Source organism: Blennius ocellaris (genome assembly GCF_963422515.1).
Source record: "Blennius ocellaris genome assembly, chromosome: 11".
NCBI classification, from domain to species: Eukaryota; Metazoa; Chordata; class Actinopteri; order Blenniiformes; family Blenniidae; genus Blennius; species Blennius ocellaris.
Genome location: NC_137660.1, coordinates 16,201,499 through 16,217,035, shown reverse-complemented (window position 1 = coordinate 16,217,035; position 15,537 = coordinate 16,201,499). Strand labels below are relative to the sequence as shown.

Sequence of the window (15,537 nt, the reverse complement as noted above, 5' to 3'; positions counted from 1 at the left end):
AACACAGATATAGGTATTCAAAGACACGCACACGCACACGCACACACACACACACACACACACACACACACACACACACACACACACACACACACACACACACACACACACACACACACACACACACACACACACACACACACACACACACACACACAGAGCTTCCTTGCTCTCCTTTTCTAATTAAAGGGACCTCTCTGCCCTGGGTGTGTGTGTGATATTGACACTTAGCTCCGTACAATAAACTTTATTGGCAAGCCCTGCTTGATTACAGCACTAAACTAGAATAACAAGGAATATGGGAGGAGGGACGTGGATTATATACTAAACAGACATTAGCTGGCTCTATTCAAATATCTGGTACATTTTAATAGGGAGCCCTGTCAGGCCATTGCCTCCTGCAGGAACCAGCTGTAAACTAAAGATGAAACATATCGAGCACAAACAAACAAACAACAACAAAAAAATGATCAAGAACAGATGGAAAAAATATATATAAGGAGTAGAAAAGAGAAATGCATTGAGGAAAGGGGGAAGGGAAAGAAGGATAGATTTTCCGTCATTAATGATCTATGGAAAATACTCTGTCTATTTTCAGATATACTGTTAATGGCTGCTTGCTGTCATTAAAATCGTTGCTGTCCTGAAGTCAGGTATTCACTTATTGGCTGCTGCTTCATCTAATATTCATCTACTGGAGGTCAGTGGCAGTAATGGCATGCTTAATTTGTATACACAGATTAAGGGAGGAGACTGAGAGTTTTAAATTAGAGCGGAGTTAAGCAACACCAATATGAAGAGGTCATGCATTTATGACAATTTAAAAACCTCAAGTCTCTTGATGTGTCTTCCTATTCTCTCCCCCTGCCCTGAAAATAAAATTAATAAAAATAAATAAAGAAATTAACCTGAATACTTGCAGATAGAGCTGTATGTTGTGTGGCTGTTTTAAGCAAATGCACACTGTAGCTACACGTAGGAGGGAATGAGAGCTTGTCCCTTCTGAGCAGTCCCGGTGAAAGAGGACACTTTTTAAAGAGAAAAGACTCCCAATTATTTCTCAACAATGGTGTTTAAAACAATACCTGGAGGCAGAGACTTTGCATCAGCTGCTGCACCCTGGACAATGAATTACCAACTCGTGCAAAATCCCTTAGGCTCAAAGGGGGGGGGGGGGGGGCTTGGTGTCTTATTTTAGGAGCTATCATCAGACTTATTTCATAACTTTTTGAATTTTATCACCAACAGCAATCAAGTGAATTTGCAGCAGAAAACAAAATTAACTTCCTATATTACCAACAATAAAAAAGTTCATTTGAATTAAGGTTGCTATGCTATTCTTAATGAAAAACAAAAAAAAAAAATGCATTTGATTCAACAGTCATTTTTAATCCCATAGAATGGGACAAGAGATTTGGGGGTGCAGGTGGAGAGCGGCTCTGTCCCGCAGCTTCAACACGGACCGATCGGGATTCTCTGCTCAGTCAGTTGAACTACAATGACCCCTACTGGCGGAAACCGGTACTGGTGGGGGGAAGTGCGCTCCTCGTACAAAGAGCCTCAATCTCAGAGTGAACTCCAGGCTATCCAATTGTTTGGGAGCTTCAAAAAACAAAAAACACAACTGAAGAGGAGCTGACCTAAAAAAAAAAAAAAAAAAGGTCATTCTCTTTTCCTTCAGGTCTAATTCTCTTTTTATTGTATTTTTTACATCAAACTCAGTCAGACTTTTTCTCTGGCATTCAGTTTATCTCTTCATTTTGTTCATTCACAGGCATTATCAGATTTCAAATCAACCCCATCAACTGCACACTTCCTCTTCCTCTCTCCCGAGGCCTTGGCACCCTCGGCAGGGCCTGTCCCGCTGGGCGTCTTGGCAGAGTCGTGTCTGTGATTCACCCACAGCGTGCCCTCTGGCTTCACAGGCTGGCACAAGGACACGGAGCAGAGTTGAGAGAGGAGGGCAGGGCAGTCGGTATCCAACTACCGACTGAGAGCGCCATATATTACACGGAAGAAAGCTATCACGGATGAGATGTGCAGCACAAGTTAAGTTATCCCCGGCCCCGGAAGACGGTTTTTTTTTTCAGCTTGTGGTTTCTGTGAGCGGGGGCAGAAAATGTAAGATTGCGGCGACGGGCACTACTTTGTCAGTTGCATGTGAGTCTGGAGGAGAACATTAGAGAGAGTGAGACACATGCGGCCTCACCTTGAAGAACCACTGACCCCACACACCTTTATTGCATCTCCAATTAGAGGAGAGGGAGGGAGGAAGGGAGAGTTACAAAGAGGGAGAGACGAAAAGAGTGAAAGAAAGTGGGGGAGAGATGTATTTCATAAATGTAGTTCCATAAAGAGCACTGACCCAAATGGCATTCAGTAATTCTTCCCAGTGCCAGAGGAGGTTGGATAATCAGAAACTTCATCAAGCTCACCCCTTCCGACTCTCCTTCCCTGCGTCTGCAACACCTCCTACTGTCCCACCCTACCGCTGGAGCCTCTTAAACAAAAATCGTGTGTAATAACTGCATAACATATACGGTGCATCCAGAACACGCATCAAAGAACACCCCTCTACCCCCCCCCCCCCCCCCCCCACCCACTTCATCGCTTCATTTTAATTAAACAAGTTTCCTCCACTCGCCATCCGTCATCTCTTTGATCTGCGCCCATCCGTCTCAGAGTGAAAGAAACAGTCTATCTCCACTTTGAGAAAGTTGTACATGTTTGATTCTGAAGGCTTCCAAGCAGCAGCGGTGCAGCATTGATTTAACCAACACACACACACACACACACACACACACACACACACACACACACACACACACACACACACACACACACACACACACACACACACACACACACACACACACACACACACACACAAAGAAAAAGCGTTAGAGCTTGAGCTTTTAAAAAGAAAAGGAAAAAAAGTTGGATAAAAAAAAAAAAAAAAAACTGTTCCTTTGTCAAATACTCAACTATAACTACATCCCCCTCGTGGTCCGTATGGGTCTATTAATAAAAAGCTGAACAAATCTCTTTTTGAAACTGTTCAATAAATTCAAATCGTTCTTCATGACAATGTCTGTAATACATATCAAATCTGTCACTGCTGTCTTGAGATGGATATGGGAGGACAGAAATCTGAAAGAAAATAATACCATTAAAGTGTGTCCCAAGCACCAAGTTCCCATCGATCCGTTCGCTCTCTTTTCCAATACACTATGGACTTAACATAGACTTATACTTTCTTAAGCACAAGTGGGACCACTCCCTTCCTCTGGGGCGCAACACTCACACAATGCTTCAAAAGAACATTTTGTTTATATGTTCAATACCACAAACGTCAATGGAAATTATCCATTCATTAATTTCCTATTCAATACAAATTTAATGCAGAGCCACGGAGTAGCCAGCTCATATCCAATAAGGACATCTATTCCCAATCATTCAAGCTGGGTGCTTCACATTGTGCACGCGTACACGCGCACACACGCCGGCGTCAATAGGGCTGTTCCTAAAACACCTATTCCTCACAGACACGGCTCAATACTGTGGAGAGGGAGAAAATGAAGAAAAAGAGAGAATAAGGAGGAAGCGAGTGGACGGCGACGGGGACTTATCATTTCTTAAGCACGACTTGTCAAGGAGAGAGCCTTGACATTGGAGCGTCACACGCCGTGGCTTCAGGTCTGTAAAGCCAGGCATGGCCTGGAAAAAGTGGCGAAGAAAGTATGAGAATAAGTCGAATGAAAACACTATGACATTGGCAGTGGGAGTACAGAATTCGTGAGATTAATTAAAAAAATGCAAAAAGGAGTAACGTGTACCTACAATGTCAGAAGTAAAGGCATTCCAGTGATGAAATAAGGCCTCTGTCAGAGGAATGTTGGCTAGATTATTGAAAGAAATCACATGTTGTCCTGATTTCCTAATCCGGATAAAGCAGCGAAGAAGGTGGTTGGATCTTATTGGATGATGCTTATAAATGTACTAACATGTGAGCCACAATTTGGCTTACTATTGAACACGACTGTTGTTCACCAAACCTCAGAAACTCAGTCCTCTCCTCTCACTGATCTGGCCGATCCACAAACACAAAATGTGACAATAACAGAACTCAAATCTCTCACCAAACGGTCGCTGTTTGAATCTAACTTCGTGGAAACAAGGTAAGGAAAATAATTACTCAAGGAAAAAAAGAAAAAAAAGGTACAACCGTCCCATGCTCAACGACACGATCTATAGCTCTCTGTTGCATGTGATGAGGAAATGCATTGAGACGCTATCAGTATCGAATATCATACAGGTAGTGAACCCAGCTGAACCACACCTCCCATAACTCGACATGATTCATATCAGATGGAGCTCTGAGGTGTGTGTGTGTGTGTGTGTGTGTGTTTAACATGTCGGAGCCAGCGAGGTGACACAGGAGTCGGGGTTCACAGGTCAAGTAGAGTCAAACCAGGTAGGCGATTGGCTGATCAGGTCTGAAGTGTAATGACTAATCAATGGCTGAATGCATTAGCCTAATCTAATGGGCCAGGTGGGAGAGGACAACACCAGACGCATGGAACACATGATTGAGCACAACATGCAACAGCGACGCAATCAATAACACATAGAGTGGTCTAACCCCAGGAGGGGGGGGGGGGTCCCCACTAGTGGAACGACCTGCCAGGCATTTAGGACACACTTTGAATGTGCGCGCGAGCGTAAATATGTATGGCTGGTTGGGTTAGGGGGGAGGACAGAAAAGGAACCAAGCTGTATTAGTCTGATTGATTGGTTTATGAAATGAAATGAGGGAAACCAACATCTTTCGTTTCTGACCAGCAGCCGCACACACCTCAGCGAGGAGTCACTGTTCGAGTGCAACGTGTGTCGAGAGGAAGATGCGCTAAGAGACAACAAGGAACGGCAGAGGAGTAACGGAGCGTTTTAAAATGGGAGAAAGGCTCTGTGATGTGGAAAGTGAAATCGGTCTGTTCACGAAAGAAAACTGGAGGTCGCTCTCGTGCCCAACTTTCCCCAGATGAAGATGTGTTGAGGTCACATCTGTGATCCAAAATAATCTCTAAAAAAGTTACACAAATTGACAGAATTTGTGTAACTTTTCACTGATGTCACAATTTCTGGGAGGAAAAAAATAAACCGGATGGAAGAACACTGATCAAAAGGAGATCACCCATGAAGAGATCCACTGTGTGGAGGGGGGAGAGAGAGAGAGAGAGAGAGAGAGAGAGAAGAGAGAGAGAGAGAGAGAGAGAGAGAGAGAGAGAGAGAGAGAGAGAGAGAGAGAGAGAGAGAGAGAGAGAGAGAGATGACAAGTTAGGGACAAGAGCCAGTCAGAGCAGAGGACAGGCCTGGGTCAATACTTGCAGCACATACTGCTGACACTGCACAGCTCAACACACACACACACACACACACACACACACACACACACACACACACACACACACACACACACACACACACACACACACACACACACACACACACACACACACACACACACACACACACAAGAGAGAGAGAGCCATCACACCAATCAGTCAGCCAATGTCGATGGTTCAAGCCGAAGATTTGCAGTCTTCTTGTTTGTCCAACGAAAAGACTTGAAATTTCCCACGTTAAACAAACTTGTACTTTTTATAGTCTGTAGAATCATCCTAACACTTAAACTGAAACCTTTCATATCTGATATTTTCCATCAGGAAAAGCAAATCAGCCACAAGGAAATGAAAGGCTTGACTGAAGAATCCCAGCACCTGAATAAAAAAGAAAAAAAAAAGTATTTTCTTTTCACTGGTTGTAGTGCAATAACGACTCCACTGTATTAAGGTGACATGTACAATGCATTAAAAACACGAGAAAAAAATGTTTTTTACGAGTTCTTTACATACATTGATATTTTGGACTTTGAATTCAGAAATAAGAACTTATTGAAGTAAAAATTAATTTGCAAAGAAATGAAAGATTTTACTATTTCATTGATCATTTCTGTAATAAATGAATGCAAAATGCCATTTGTTGTTTTGAGCAACAGAATTGTAAACATGAATGTGAACATGTGAGGATTTTCTTAAAAGAAGGAAAGAAAAACAAATATATATATATAGATATATACACCTTTTATCACTGTTGTATTTGCACCACTACATAGTGCAGATACCAAAAGACAAAAACGAGCGAAATAATGGGAAAATTAAAAAATAATGAAACTAATTAATCATCCTCAAATTGATCTCAGTGTTTTCAGTAAAAGTGCAGGGACAGATACATTAAAAAAAAAAAAAAAAAAAACATCTGTCACAACATTTGATGCGACAACCATTTAATTTGCGTCTGACGTAAATGAGCAACCTTAGATTTTCAGAAATGTATTGTTTGTGTGTGTGTGTGTGTGTGTGTGTGTGTGTGTGTGTGTGTGTGTGTGTGTGTGTGTGTGTGTGTGTGTGTGTGTGTGTGTGTGTGTGTGTGTGTGTGTGTGTGTGTGTGTGTGTGTGTGTGTGTGTGTGTGTGTGTGTGTTTATGGTAAAAGAGCGGTCTGTGACAGGGGCCTCTCCATCTTTGAAATGAATTAGCGCGCGGTGCCTTATTGAGTGAGGTTCAGTGTTTAAGTGAAACTGATGAGAGATGTGTGAGCAGCGAGGACTGAGCTATAAGTATGTGGCCGAGGTCACAGGTTAATCCTTATTGATTTACTTCACCGTCTGCATACAGCTGCACACAGGAAGACGAGAAAGCAGAGGCCCGCTTCACCGGCAAGAACAAACGCAAGATAAAAATCACTGTCACGCACACCAACACCTTCATACAAATCTACTGATGTGAACCTGACGTGAGGCAGGGTAAGGACGGGAAAATTAAGCGTCGTTTAATCCCTAAATAGGAAGTTAACAGCTCCCACTTAGATCACAACCTCTTAATAATCTTGACCTCCTCAGCATCAGTGTGAGATATGATCACTGGCTTCATTTACACATGTTCATATCATCGAGAGGACCTCATTGAAATATATACGACATAAATCTGTGGGCAACTTAATGTGCGTTCCATGTTAACACGGTGCAACGTCTTCGGCAAAACCTGCCTCAATATCCAAGCGACATGAACTTGCAAAACCAACGTGGTGACAGCTTTAAATGCCACCCGACCAGTGACAGACCGCCCGACCAGACAGGAGGAGGTTTGAGGAAAAACCCAAATAATGCCCCCCGATCCCAGCTGTATTTATAAACAGCCTCTTTACAATCTCATCCCAGAGGAGGACAGGTGAAATATTACATTAATATGAACAACTATTAATAATAACACCCCCCCACCTTTCACCCCCCCCCCCCTCTCTCTCTCTCTCTCTCTCTCTCTCTCTCTCTCTCTCTCTCTAATCCTATCATGCGGGCAATAAGTGTATGCACCATGAGCACATTTAATTTCTGCGGTTGGTTTTCAGCGAGCCCAGAGGTGAGCCTTAATAAGGATCAATGGCACTTTATCTGGGACAGCACCCACTTCACAGCATGCAAATTACACAGCAACCCTTAAAAAAAGAAATGGATTTAATTAAAAAATGTAGAACCACGGGCTCTGGAAATTCAATTAAAGGATTTATGCAAAGGTTGGCTAGCTTTTTGTGTTGCAGTTCCTGCTTATATAATGAGCTTTTCATATTAAAAATCAATAGGTAATCTGGGCTAGGGGATCGGCTGCTTATGTACATTTTTGAAATCAATTTGAAAAATAGTCCATCAGCTCCGTGTCACAACAAAGAGGGGAGGGGGGGGGCAGTGTGTGCGTGTGCACGCGTGAGTGTGTGTGTGTGTGTGTGTGTGTGTGTGTGTGTGTGTGTGTGTGTGTGTGTGTGTGTGTGTGTGTCAAAAGCCGCGCTGGTGGACAGGTGAGAAAGGGGTGATAGGTTATAGCTCCCTCCTCTTGGGGTGGGGGGGCGGTGGGGGGGGGGGGGGGGGGGGTGACAGCAGAGAGGCTCTGAAGCTCTCAGTAAGGAGAGACGGAGGGTGAAGGAGGCAATGTGGAAGAGTAGAGGGTAAATGAGTGAGGATGTCTCTCTCGCCAGCTCTCTTTCGGGCTCTTTGGCCCGGTCTGATCCCTTCCATTAGAATGAGAGTCCCCTGGCAGTGAGGGTCTGGCTGGTTCTGACCTGTGGCTCTGTGGTAATTTAGCCCAGCTCCAACTCGGTCTCGGGCCGTACGGAGACGAGCCCGACCGGGGAGTTGTCCTAATGGCCTCCCCGAGGTGTGTGTGCAGCGAGACGAGCAAAGGGGATGCGGTGGTGGAGGCTCCGAGTGATGTTTCTCATCAAATAAATCTGAGTCGGTCATAGAATGACATCAACCGATATTTTCTGTGTTTAAAAAAAGCAAAAAAAATCTGGATAAAAATGTTTTTTTAATGCATAAAACTTTTAACAGGCTGTGCGAAAATTTCATTTTTTTTTTTTTTTTAATTTCCAGAGAAACGACTTTCACAGTTTTAGAACTTCCTCTGTTTTGACAGGGATATTGTTCATGCCTCCTTCACACTCGTGTTGTATAACCGTACGCGGGCACGAGGGGTGAATGACTGACTGCATACAGTAGCAGACTGTCAGCATTTGATTGGTTCTTTATTGATCCAGACACGCTTTCCATCACATCAACTCATCCACAATAAACCATTTACACAGTTTCCCTGTGCAATGGACCGCATAACCAGGCCTCGGGCCATCCATGTTCACCCACTGTGTGCGCTCACGGTGTGCGTTTGTGTGTGTGTGTGTGTGTGTGTGTGTCTGAGAATGTGTGTGTGTGTGTTTTCTTTAATGAAATGGTATCTCCGTGGACAATAATCCCAGTAACAGGATTGGGCAGGAACACGCATGTCAATACAGCCAAATGGGATTGTACGCTTCTATCCATCCCCACACCAACACATCTTGCTCTCCTCCTGTCTATGCCTCTCTCCCTCGGTATCTCTGGCTCTTCCGTGTAGTGCAGCGGCGCAGCAGGAAATGTCTGGCGGCGGGGGGGGGGGGGGGGGGGGGGGGGAAATCACACTGATTGTATCTAGTTACTCAAAAATGATCTACAACATGGCGTCTGAAGGAAATCTGTGAATCATCACAGACGCTCACTTTGACTGTCTGAACTTCATAACCAGTCGGTTTAATATGTAATGTTCTTTCTACACCACTGAGGAGAAACTGAAATGGTGTTTCCAGTCAGGCTAGAGCTGACCCCCCCCCCCCCCCCCCCCTCACCCAACCCCCTCCTGTGAAGCTCCTAATCATCCAAGAGGGCTCTATTACAACGGCCTGGCAGCTCATCTAACCCTGCAGAGGAGGGGGGCCGGTGGGGAAGATTGGGACCTCTGCCTCTTCTTTCTTTCCACTTGGTTGAGCAGCACACACACATGCACACATATACATCGGTTGCCTTGGTGTTCACCAGAGCTGCCGCCTCTGTGAGCTACAGCAGATAAGAGACGGAGCACCTGACCCTATGTCGGTCTGCAGGGGGGAAACGGGCACCAAAGTACAAGCGGGTGTTGTGTTCCCGTAACACCCGCCACCCATTTCAACTGTACATCTAGTATATGGTCATGCTGATGTCTCTCTCACAGTCGCTGTCGCCCAGGTTTAACCCCTAAAGGTGCAGTGCTGAGGTGGTGACGTCACCACAGGCGAGGCTCAGTTGAAGAGTAACTGGAAGTCCCATGTCTCCTGCCTGTGAACAACAGTTTTACGAAAAGCGGCCTTGTCTGGTGGTGCCTGGTCAAAAGTTCAGCCCGTGCATATGTAAAAAGGTGGCTGTGTGCCCGAGGCAGGATCCTGGGTAAAATAATCACGCTTAAAACGCTAAGAAGCATGGGACCAGGCGAGAGCGCTGATGAAACTGGCCCCTGGGGGAACTAAAGTGTCTGATTGGACCAGCGGAGCCTCTCAGGCCGGTGCCCGCAACACCCCCTCCCCTCGCTTCATCCATAACGGTGGGGGGGGGGGGAGCCACTGCCCACAACGATCTCCCTTTCGGCTCAGCACTGTCTGTGCCTATAGTTAAGGTATAGACCTGATGTGTATAGGCTGAGCCCAGCTGCTCGGAGCCTGAGGGCGCCGCAATCTTGAGGGAGCGATCTGTCAGTCAACAAAATGTCACAGGGTCAGCAATCCGGCGTGACAGGACGGTGACAACTTCACAAAAGGTTAAAGCCCGACTAATAACCGTTGCTATGATATTCACTACGGGTACCAATCCAGCACCTTGTACAACACATACATGATCTCAGAAATGCCGCAGACACCAGATCAAATTTATCGACCGAGATCTGCGTCAATCAAACTTAAACTGGAGAACTTTGATAACGCCTGTTTCTCTTTTTTCTTTTTTCTTTACATTCTTAGGTTCTCTCTCTCTCTCTGTCTTTATTTCTCACTCACTCACACACACACACACCACTGCAGGCCAGATCATTCAGCGCTGATAATGGTACCAAAGGACACTGGGAAAACTCCCACTCCAAACACGCTGAATTAAAGAAACAGGAGTTACAGGCATGGTTGCACAATCTCTGATAAGTAGATCAAGGCACAGGGAGGGGAACATGATGTTAGTGAGAGATAGTTTGGCTGATTAAAATGTCATGGCTCTTTATAGATGTCTTTCTCAACTCAGCAAAATGGAATCAGCTCTGTACATCAATGGCAGAGTGGGCTGTGCTCACTGCTCATAGGGAAGTTCCCTTCTCTTAAGTTAACACACAACACAGAATTCAAAATAGAGGAAGACACACAAAAAAAACATGATAACACATGAACAAAAAAAAAATCAAAAGATAAAAGTGAGGAGTAAAACTGATATGAAAGAAGAGGATGAAAAATGTGATTAGTGAAGGAGAACGGAGCCAACATGATTGGAGGGCCAACTACTGAGTCCCTGTCCTGACAAGACACTTCATTCTCTGTTCTACGTACAATGAAATTAAAGATTTAGGCCCACATGGAGCGCCAGGTGTTTCATTCGTTTCCATAGTGCGCGTGTCCGCGTGTGTCTAGTCACATATCAAAACTGTATATCACTTCACCTGTGCTCCTATAAATCAAACCTGTGTTTTAAATGAGAGGCTGGTTATTTGCGCGAGAACACACATGGGGGCTTTGTGATTGTTTTTTGGAGTCGACATTCTGCTTATGTTTGCATCCCAGAACAATCTCCATGGATCCCGCAAGCGTACGCAAGCAATTAAAGCGATACCATCTTCATATCCCCGCAACCAATAACTGAAATAATATCACTGTTTTATTAAGCCCTTAATGTGGGGGGCAGAAGGAGTGAGGAGTGGGATTTTAAAGAGGATACACTTTCAGGGGCCTTATCAACCCCAGATTTAAATAAGAGCAAATGCTCAGCTTAAGGGTGTGTCTGTGTATCTCTGTGTGTCTGTGAGCCTGGGTGTCTGTGTGTGGCCTTTATCAGACATGAGTTTTAGCTAATCGCTGTGTCAGCACGCCAGAATTTAATTACGAGCTCTACCTTTTGTCCTTTAATATTTACTAACATCTACACTACGTTTAATTAACAACATGTAGGAAAACCATTGCCCCACTCCCGAGGAGGAACCGCTCTGCTAATTGCATCTGTAACGCTCGCATCCAAAAACACCAGCGCGCCTCCTGCAGACGCTCAAAAAAAAAAACCAGCAGTGTCGGTCACTCTGGGGTACGTTTCCAAATCATGTGATTAAAGAGCTTGTTTTACAACCGGGCTTAAACTCACACAGGCCAGACCTAAAAAAGAAAAAAAAAAAAAAACACAAAAATGCAACATGGTGTTGAAAAAGTAAAAAAAAAAAAAAAAAAAAAAGTGTAAAAATCAGATAATGAAGGGAGGGGGGGGGGGGGGGGTGGGAGTCAAACTGAGGAAATGTTCAGCTTGGCATTTTGTGAAAGGTGCTGAAGAGCATATCCTCTCATCTCTCATACTATGTCAAAAGCCGGAGAGACAAATGACGGCCCGAGGCCTCGCATCTGTCAGACATGATGGATCAGAACAACGCTCCACTAAAACTCCACCGCGCCGCCTTTCAAACGCATCACATTTTCACTTCAGTGCAAACACTAAATTGATAAAGTATGAAGAATTGCTAATGGAAAGATGTAATAGTCAAAACCAAAGCATATATTAGGAGGCCACGGAGCCTAAAGGGTGGAACGCGGCTCCCCCGTTGAAAAGTCTTGAAAGAGCACAGGACGCAGTCGAGACCGAGATAAATCACGGGGCGGGATTTTATCGTTCATATCCAAAGCACGCGAGGACGTTAACCTCGGGCACCTTACATCACCTCGTAAGTACATACACATGCTGGGGACACTCAGTCACACGTACTTATAAATCCCGCGGTACTTTACTAACATCACGGCGCATCCTCAGTCACTCACAACATCTGACACTCGGGGCTCGAGTACTGAGGTTATTACCTCCCTACCTAAGCAGTGAGTAATATTTCACGGTATGGTCTAACCCTAACCCACTGACAGACATGAAGGCAGCGTCTCCACACTGACATGGTGGTGACAGTGCTTCGGCTTCAGTCATGCAAACCCAACACAGACACCGTTTTGCAAAACTTTTAGACTTTTTAACACCTCTTGAACTCACTCAGTCACTCACTCACATCCTGTTGCTATTTCATCTATCAAACCAAGTGCATATTCTAAAGTGGCTGCAACTCCTGAGCAGAAAAGGGGGGTCACTATATATATATAAAAAAAAAGAAAAGAAAAGAAAAAATAGATCAATATAGACCATAAATGGTGCATTCAAAAGCATTCTGTGCTACGAAACACTACATTGTGACATGTAGATTTTGCTTCTTAATATATTAGCTTTTTTCTCCTTGACATTTTTGCTGATGGCTTGAATATACTTTCCTGCTTTGTTAAAAAGCATTTTTTTTCTTTTCAGGCAATAGCTTCTTATCAGTTGGTGACGGTTTTCACTTGCACCTGTACATGACTCACCTCACTCCAAACTTCACTGCATGTACTTGTTTAGTCCCCCTGTATTTGACACATCGCTTCTAATTTGCACCCATAAACTGTGCACCTGTAGACCCTGAACTCTGAAATAGTCCTTTCTATTATCCGCTTCTTAGTTTTTAATAGAATATTAGATGCTTATTTGTTATCTGCCATTAAATATCTTATTTTTCAATGAAAAGCATGAATAATATGCAGATATCCAAACATGTGCCAACATTTTGGAAATTAAAAGATTGGCTAGATCATATGTCCATAGAATTAGTCCTACCTGTGTGGGTTCTGCAGATATAATTCCTCAGATTTTTCAGCATTTGAACGCACCAGGATGAGTTAGAGAATAACGAGCCAATCAGAGGCTGCCTTTCAAAAGGTCACATGGTATAAACTGACCAATCACGTTGCTCATTACTGGGCATTACTAATACAAACCTGCAAATTGTGTACTTAAGCCTATAATTCGCTATATTTTGGTGGAAAAATATACATTTAAGCTAAATTAGACAGTGACAAGTCATGATGGCCATTACACATATATTTTCGACTTTAAGCGACACGTCCACTATTTTTTTGTCTGTCTTTTCCAAAAATTGACCGTCCAAATGACGGCTGGACGGCTCGCTGCCTAAAACCATGCATTCCACATGCATAAGTCTTGCGGCGGAGACAATACTCAATGTATATTGATATAGAATTAATTTATTTCCCACAACATTGCAACTTCCTTGCTAAATGGAGACCTTTGCAGGGGGTCATTGGGGTTCAACGACTCCTGTTACTATCGTCTTGTAGTCTCCTCTCTCTCTGAATTTGCTGTTACTTCCGAATTAAACTTATAAATCAGCAGGTTCCCACAGCTGAGAAACTGGTCTTCTGTCATCGTGTCTCCTCCGAGGACACAATGTCTTTATCTTACTGTCCCTCTACCTCTTTGACAGATCTTCGCAAACCAAGATTGTGTCAGTCTTACTAATAAGACTCAGACCTTCAGATATGGATTTCAAATTTCTGGCAATAAGGTCTCCTCATGTAGACGCCATGTATGTTAAAACCATATTTGATGGAGAGGTTATTGTTTCTGTGCTTGGATTACTTGACAGTATAAGGGTAAGGACTTGCATTGGGCAAAGCATTTACTGTAACCTAATAGTCACAGTACAGTGGATCTGGACCAGCGTGGTCAGGAGATAGGAGAACAGTCTCTCAGAGTTAAATAAACAGCGGCTGGAGGAAGAGGAAGACAAACCACAGAATATCTCTCTATCTATGAAACCCAGACTCTCTCTCTAAGCCTGCTGCAGATCAACCCCTCTCCATCCTGTTCCTGTCCTCTCTCACAGGAATGAGCCAAGACAAATATATAGGCTCAGTTACAGCGTCGGAGTCCAAAAAAAAAAAAATAGGAGAAGAAGAAGACAGTGACATTGTGTAGAAATCTCAGACTTTCTATGTGGCTCCACTCATGGAAAAGAAATTAAAACATGATCAAATGTCAACAAATTCCTTCAGGTGAAGACAAACGTGACCTGTACTTATGATGTGAAAAAAAAAAACTTTTCCTTTTTTTCAGGCATATTTTCTGCCTTACCATAGACTTGGTGAACGGTCTGGCCAACGTGAAGAGAAAGGTCATCAGCCACCAGCTCCGGTGAATGGACGTGTACATCATGTTCCCAGGATGCAGTGCATTGGAGGTGACGCCGTAAGGTGAAAGGCGGCGTTGCAGCTCGTTGCTGAAGAGGATGTTACACAGTTTGGCCCGGTTGTAAGCCAGCATGGACCAGTAGTCCTTCTTCGAGGGCGACAACAGGGCCAGGTCCACTTTGCCACATGAGTCTAACAGGTCGGTGAACCTGGAAGACAGTTCACATTAAGGAGTTTGTCAGGATGGGAGTGCGATAGTGTCGAGTCGTCTGCGGGCTTTCGACCAGCAGATGTGGAGTGCCGGATGCATACAAATCAAAGACGTGACATGATGTTCTTTAATTGCCTGCGACAGAGCTGTTAAACTCCAGATGTTTGACAAGGCCCCTTAAACATTACACTACTCGTTGTGTTATTATGCAGTCGCACAACAACGCCACAACACATGGACACAAAAGCGAGAAGCCGTGTATGTGTGGGAGGAAAAGGGATAGGCTCCAAACCAGCGGAACACATCCTACATATTAATCCAGTCATTAGAAAACAACCAATCAAAATGTCACCTGCTTCCTTGTTGTGATTTTACAAGCTTGCGGCCTCTTGTTTACTGTCGCCTTTCGCTACATCCTTGCTTGGCTAAATTACAACATCTGCAGGCTTTTCATTTCATGTACTGCAACTTCATAACTACTTTAGCAAGTAAAGGTTGATGAGTCTGTTGCGAGAAGAACAAATGTTCTTAAGACGTTGTTCACGTCGGTACAACACAGTGAGGTTTCGGTGTTATTTCGAATTAGTGCAATGAACTGCACGATTATATCACGCCATTAAAAAAAGAAAAAGAAAAAAAA

General features: G+C 44.0%; 1 protein-coding gene across 1 annotated transcript in view; it reads right to left on the bottom strand.

Moving 5' to 3' along the window:
- wwox (WW domain containing oxidoreductase) overlaps window positions 1-15,537 on the bottom strand; it is a 132,495-nt gene that overhangs the window by 73,338 nt on the left and 43,620 nt on the right. The window contains exon 8 of the mRNA XM_080505404.1: window positions 14,631-14,895. Coding sequence (XP_080361530.1) covers window positions 14,631-14,895 — 265 coding nt within the window. The remainder of the gene's footprint in view (window positions 1-14,630; window positions 14,896-15,537) is intronic.